The 7,481-nt window shown below is 42.9% G+C and overlaps 1 protein-coding gene across 1 annotated transcript in view; it reads left to right on the top strand.

Annotated features, from left to right (window-relative positions):
* Window positions 1,207–7,481, top strand: part of LOC110257959 — a 37,895-nt gene continuing 31,620 nt past the window's right edge. Inside the window, 1 exon segment of the mRNA XM_021080973.1 lies at window positions 1,207–1,332. Coding sequence (XP_020936632.1) covers window positions 1,207–1,332 — 126 coding nt within the window.

Genomic DNA, 7,481 nt, shown 5'->3' with positions numbered 1-7,481 from the left:
TTGGTGTGAGCAGGCTATCATGCCAAGGGGGCTGAGTGTATTTGCAGGGAGAAGGCAGCAAGGGATAGTGCTGGTTATTGACGGGATCTTAGCAGCAGCAAGGACTTGCAGGAAGGTGATGCAGGTAACTCCTAGTTTCAAGGCTGAGGAGGTGATGATGAGCTTCATGCAAAATTATAAGCTGCCTGGACCATTTGGTAGTGGCAGCAGTAGGGTGTGTGTGTATTCCCAGAGTAGTGAGAGAAAAAAACAGGCAGTGTTTGGTCACAATGACCTCAGTGGTGCCCTCGGAGATGATTAGGGCCACAAGTGGTAGCAGGCCATGCCCACCTCTGGAGTCAGAGGTAACCATGGTGGTTTGCCTCACAACTGTAGATGCTGGGAAGAAGCACCCTGTCCCTCTTAGCCCACACAGGAGGTGCTGCACCTGCTGCTCCTAGTTGCAGGGCCTTGGCAAAGGACAGTTTCCAAGCATCTGGGTGCTATCTGGAGCATCTGGCAGTGACAGCTGCAGGGCCAGTATGATCCTAGGGGTGTGAGAGCAACAGTTGTTGGTGCTCAATTGCGGCACCATCTCTGTTTTCTGACCTCTTAGGTGACTGTGGTCACAGGCTGTGACCTGCGGCTTCTGAGAGGAATACTTTGGTTTGACCCTGGTGCCTGTAGAGTACACAAGAGGCACCACATTTCACTTAGCCCCTGCTGTACTAAGCCTGCACCAGAGGTGCCTGGCTGCCTCTAGCCTGCCCAAGATGAATCCAGGGTGCTGTAGCCCAAGCAAGTGGCTTCTTGCCACCCATAGCCTGCATCAGGAACAACCTGCCCTCGGAGAGCCTGTGCACATGTGAGCAGGGATATTTCTTTGGGGCTCACCCCTCCTCCCCTTGCCCTCCCCAACAATAGTGCCTTGCTTTTGTAGACAAAGAGAAGTACTTTCTTTTTTTTATTTATTTTATTTTCCCACTGTACAGCAAGGGGGTCAGGTTATCTTTACATGTATATATTACAATTACAGTTTTTCCCCCACCCGTTGTTCTGTTGCAACATGAGTATCTAGACATAGTTCTCAATGCTATTCAGCAGGATCTCCTTGTAAATCTATTCTAAGTTCTGTCTGATAAGCCCAAGCTCCGGATCCCTCCCACTCCTTCCCCCTCCCAACAGGCAACCACAAGAAGTACTTTCAACTCCAAGAAACATTGTAACATGACTGCTGGTAGGACTGAAAACAATTTTTCCGAATGTGGCTCCAGAAAGGTGGCGAAACAGAAACATGAAGCTGCCAAGTCAGACAGATTCTACATCTTCAACGGATTTGTTAATCATGCTAAGGTTTGGCATTAAAGACCAGCATAATTATTTAAGCCTCTCTTTGTGGAAAGCAAGAACGCAACCTATAAGTGTGCACCAGGAAATATAAAGGGGAGGAAATAAAGGCACACCTAACCCGGAGAGTTTGAGCATTTTAAAGCAATAATGATACCCCCTCGTTTTTGTTTTGTTTGTTTGGTAAATGTTTCATTCGAAACTACCACCATGTGCTGATGGTGATGCAATCGCTGATTATGTCATTGGTCTTCATTATTGCAGTTATGGTGCACTTATGGACATGGGTCCTGGGGAAGCTAAACTATGCTGTAGTTTGGAGGATGAAATGTATTTTCCAACTTATGCTTATCTTTTTCTTTTTGTCTTTATAGGGCCATACATTTGGCATATGGAGGATCCCAGGCTAGGGGTCAAACCAGAGCTGTGTCTGCTGGCCTAAAACAGCCATAGCAATGCTGGAACTGAGCAACATCTGCACTTTGATCACAGCTCATGGCAACTCTGCCTCTTTAAAACCCCCTGAGTGAGGGCAGGGTTTGAAGCCACTTCCTCATCAGCACTAGTTCGGTTTGTTAACTTCTTAGCCATGGTGGGAACCCCATGAAATTTATTTTATTTTTTTTTTTGTAATGAAGACAATCTTGTCAGGTAAGATCCAAGTTCCCTTTGAAATAACAGAGTATAATGCAGCTGAGAAAATGCTACATAAAGAATATGTATTTTCCCTTTCAAAACTGAACTTCATCTGCCCCTCTTTCCCTACCATCTTAATTTAGGCATCCATTCAATACAACCTGGACTATTTCAGAAATCACTTAACTCCCACTGTCTTTTTCCTTAGTTGCATTTTCTTTTTTGAAAACGTTATCATCAAGGAGGCATGTCAAATATTCCTGTCTAACTACCAAAATTTTCAAATATGGAAAAACCACAAAACAATCTGGCATTGAAAACCACTAAAAAGACAAAAGGACAACTTACAATGGGAGAAAATTGTTTCTGACCATGCAACTAAGAAGGGATTAGTCTCTAAAATATACAAACACCTTATACAATTCAACCACAAAAAAGCCAACAACCCAATGGAATAGGGGCAAAAGACCTGCATAGACATTCCACAAAAGAATATATATACAGGTGGTCAGAAAGCACATAAAAAATTCTAAACATCATTGTTTCTTAGGGAAGTGAAAATACAAATTACTATGAGGTACCTTTCTCACCTGTCAGAATGGCCATCCTTAACAAGTCCACACATAAAAAAATGCTGGAGAGGGTGTGGAGAAAAGGAAACTCTCCTACACTGATGAAAGGAATGTCAATTGTTACAACCATTAAGGAAACCACCATGGAAATACTTCAGAAAAGTAAGTATAGAACTAGTACCTGACCGACCCAGAAATCCCACTCTTGGGCATACAGCTGAAAAAAAACTTCCCTTGAAAAAGACACAAGCACATGTATGTTCATTGCATCACTGTCCACAAGAGCCAAGACAGGGAAATAACCTAAATGTCCATTGAGAAGATTGGACTAAGATGTGGTGTGTATGTGTTCCATATACACACACATACACACAATGGAACCCCGACTCAGCCATAAAATGAACAAAGTAATGCCATTTGCAGCAACATGGCTGGAATTAGAGAAGATCATGCTAAGTGAAGTTACTCAGAAAGAGGAAGGCGAATACAATACGATATCACATATGTGTGGACTGTAACAGATGGCACAAGTGGAACTTTCCACCTGAACGAAACTCATGAATGTGGACAACAGTGTTTGGGTTGCCAAAGGGGAGGCGGCAGGATTGTGATGGACTGGAAATCGGGGGTTAGAAAAGGTGCAACGTATTGCATGTGGAGTGGGTATGCAATGAGCTCATGCTGTAAATCAATGGGAACTACATCTAGTCACTTTTGATGGAGCACAACGGAGGGTTATGTGAAAAAACAGGATGCGTACGTGTATGGGTGTGGGTCTTGGGTGGTTGGGGTGGTGTGTGCCTGGGTCACTTTGCTCAACAGTAGAAACTTGACAGAACATGGGAAACAAGCTATGATAGAAAAAATAAACATCATTTTAGAAAAAGAAACACAGCCCTTAATTGTTTCATAAATGAAGTAATTGCAACTATGAAGATAAACATATATGTTTATTTTTGAAATAAAGGAATTGCAGGAAATTGTTGACATTTGCAAGCATAAATGTTCATCTTCACTATCCTGCAGAATGTATAGACCGTTGATAGGTCAAAATTAGGATGGTGTTCAAATAATGAAGAGGATGGAGGTGTTGGCCTTGACAGAGAGGCAGCAGAGGTATCAGTGGCCATTGGCATTGGGAACCACGGATGGTTGGTTGGTTGAGGGTTAGACAAAGGGCCCTCTCTTGGTGGTATATTCTGATATCTGGTTGGAAAAGGGGACGGCTTCACCGTCATTCCAAAATAACCACTCGGGAAGGGAGAAATAAGGTGGTACTGAGACATGGAAGTGGTAGTTGTAATGAAATTCACAATGTGGCCACTTGCTGGAGAGTAGCTTCTTTTGTGAGTGCGTATGAAACGTGGTCAACTGATTTAAAGTAGCATGTTGAGCCACGACAGTTTGTCCTGTGGTCTGGCTGATGCTGATGATGTAGAAGAAACGTCACTTCTCATGGGGGTAGTTGTATTAGAAATTCTCTGGCTGGTAGAAGGCCTTCTTACTAAAGGCACATGTAAATTTGTGGAGGTTGAAAATGCATTTTCTCCACGAGTTTCTGCTTCAAAATCAGAATTATGATTATCCACCTTACGCCCTGTTCTAGAATGTTTCTTGCTGCAACCTTGAAGTAGAGAAGCCAATACTGGAGAAGCATTTTTATACGTGACTCTTCTTTTCCTCCTTACCAACAGTTGAGGACAGCCTCATTTAAAGTTTGGATTATGGTAGAACTGCAGCTAAAACCAAGGAGAAATTTATTTAATGGTATTTGAAACAAGGACACGAGGAGACAGAAACCATAATATCTGACTCTTTGCATCATATGGAGTTAATATCATGAGACAATACACGTCCATTGCTAATATTTTCAAAAATGTTCTTAGTGGTCACAGCCAACTATTGTCCTCAAGGAAAAGTGTCTGGTATATCTACATTAATAGTATTAGGCTCTGTGGCCTGCATTTTTTGAGGTTCATTGACAAGCCTCAAGGAGGCTAGGACAATGATTTATCATCCCAAATATTTTATGACCAAGCCATCCTCAATTTAAAAATGTTGAGCATGGATGTTCCTGTCGTGGCACAGTGGTTAACGCATCCGCCTTGGAACCATGGGTTTGCGGGTTTGATTCCTGGCCTTGCTCAGTGGGTTAAGGATCTGGTGTTGCCGTGAGCTATGGTGTACTTTGTAGATGTGGCTTGGATCCCACGTTGCTGTGACTCTGGCGTAGGACGGGGGCTATAGCTCCAATTCAACCCCTGGCCTGGGAACCACCATATGGCATGGGAGTGGCTCAGGAAATGGCAAAAAGACAAAAAATAATCATCATAATAAAAATGGAACAGTACTTCATCCCACTTTCAAGGTCTACTTTGACCCTATATGGATGGACATATTTGCACATGTCCAAAGAGAATTTTATACACTCCCTCTATAAGTAGTAACTGGAAATTTCTTAATGCCTTGTTCCGAGCAGAGACTTCATTTTCTTCTGCCAGAAAGTCAGCTAGTGAGGCACATCTTTGAAAATTCCTTTGCAGCTTATTAAATGCATAGGGGTTAAGCTGTTGAACTCAGCTTTTCATACTCTCAGTTTCAAATATTCTGAAGGGAGACTTTCTCTCCAGAACTTCTTTCTTGACGCGTTCTTCATTAATCACTATCAAGGTTCCATTTGCTTCCCACCAAGTGGACTTAAAGTGATCACTTTCAGCAGTTTTCCAAAGTTTTCTGGGAAAGGGCAGAGGAAGAAAATCATCGTCTTCATCTGGTTCAATGGCACACAATGTGCGACATGGCTTTTTTATCAGGGAGCCTTCAGACAAAGCCCGAAAAGCCGTTTCTTCAATCTGAGACCTCAAGTCCAAGTCCCCAGTGATTGAGTTATCACACCATGGAGGTGTAATGGAGGATTCTGAACCAGTTTGTGCATCTTTAGGAGACACAGGTTGCATTTCTGAAGGAGCATGTGCCATCTCAGATTAGTTTCTCTGCAGCTACTCTTCTCAACAGCATGCTTTTTGAACTCTGCAGTTTTAAATGCTGCTTTGGTAAGCTTACAGAGATAAAATCGCCCATGCATCACAATGGTTGCTAAGCTAAGTAGCTGTCAGATGACAGGTCTCCTAGCATTCTGAGCATAACCTTCAGTCAGTGCTTATTTTCCTATGAAATTGGTCCAGTTAACATAAAATATGAGCTCCTTACTTAAACAGTAACCCCCCCTAACAAAAGTGCGATCAGCAAATTCCCATTCCAATGGAATCTTTTTAATAAGTAAGAAAACCCATCACATAAATAAATCCATTTCATCCCAGAAGTAAACATAAATTCCCTATTATAAACATACACATTTGGTGCCTGTTATTAAGGCCTGGAAAATGGGACCAAAAAAACCAGTAAAGTGAAACATATGGTATGTATCACTTCCCAGTTTATAACTAGAATCTATGCCGCATCTGTATTCAGAAAAATCTTAGCCAGGATTTCCCTGGCAGCTAGCTTGTTAAGAATCTGTTGTTGTCACCGCTGTGATCTGGGTTCAATCCCTGGCCTGGGAAATTCTGCATGCCCCAGGTGCAGTCCATAAAATAAAAATTAAAAAAAAAGAAATAAAGGAAACAAACACACACACACAAAAACACAACCTTTATCACTGAGCAAGACACGGAAGGTCCCTGGGCACCAAGCAAAATATCTATAGCCATCGAGATATAGAAAGAGGGATAAATGCTGTGGTTAGGAGAGGAAATTTTGGGAAGCACCATCCAAAGGGATATGAGATTTCCTTGTGGATTGAGGCCAATATTTCACAACTGGAGAAGTGATGGGTGTACAACATTCTGAAGATAATATAAGCCATTGCATTGAATACGTTAAAATTCATACACAATGTTTTCACATTGTTAAAAACTGACAGTGATTTGCTATCACTAATTTTAGCGCATAGAGTTTTCTGTGTATCCTACGTAAGTAGTCTGTGTGTTAAACAATATTCCTAATATTTTCTCCTTTGGATGGCTGAGAGAGGAATTCACAAGGCCAATTGGTATTCACTAGGGCATCAGAAAGTGAGGGGCTGAGCTCTAGATGGCATCAGCCTTAACTGCAAGGAGGTGTTAGGCTTACAAAGCACCTGTGGTGGGAATCCGTGGATGAAGTCCATGCTGGGAACCGGTTGCAGGGACAATGAAGAAGGAGGGGAAGGTCAAAGGAAGTGTAACGGCTCGAGTCCCATGATGTAGAGCAGTTACTCCCTGTAAGAGGTTAAGCTCTGCAGGCAGTTGTTTCCCACAGGTCATTGTTTCTTGCTGCCCAACTTGAGCATCCACATACTGGGAGGGGGTGTCCACAGCAAGTCTCTCAGGTGAACAGCCGTGGTTGTGGTGTATGGGGGTCTGTCTCCATCCTCCTGGAAACCTGTCATTCAAGCCTTCCATTATAGGGGATAGGGGTGACCATCTACTCTTCTCTATCTGCTTCCTGCTGGCCTGGGGTGACAAGTACTGGGTGGATGGACATGGTACAAGCTACCGTAGAGGTTGGGAAGTAAAGAAAAATGAGTTTAAATAGGAGTTTAGGATGTAGGTTGATACCAGTATTGTTGAAGGAGGGCTTCCGTTTTATCTGAGGAGGTTTTAACACTTGGTGTGGTATTAACCCATAAATCACAGGAGCTATTGGTCATAACGCATGTTGTCTCCTTTCTGTTGCTGTATGAGGAGACCTTGAAAGTGTAAGGTTGCCGCTGCCAGCTGATGCAGCTTTGAGAAGCATCAGTGGCATCATGTCTGACAGGGCACATAAACCCTAAGATCTTAGCCAGGCAAGGCTTGCCTAAAATTACTTCTGAAATATTTCCTCGTCTTCCTTGGATGTCTGGCCCACAGCTACTCCATTCTGCCTCTTCTCCCTACTGGCCCATGCAGATGCCATGGTTAATGA

Source organism: Sus scrofa, chromosome Y (genome assembly GCF_000003025.6).
Source record: "Sus scrofa isolate TJ Tabasco breed Duroc chromosome Y, Sscrofa11.1, whole genome shotgun sequence".
Taxonomy (NCBI): Eukaryota; Metazoa; Chordata; class Mammalia; order Artiodactyla; family Suidae; genus Sus; species Sus scrofa.
This window is presented reverse-complemented; position numbering and strand designations above follow the sequence as displayed.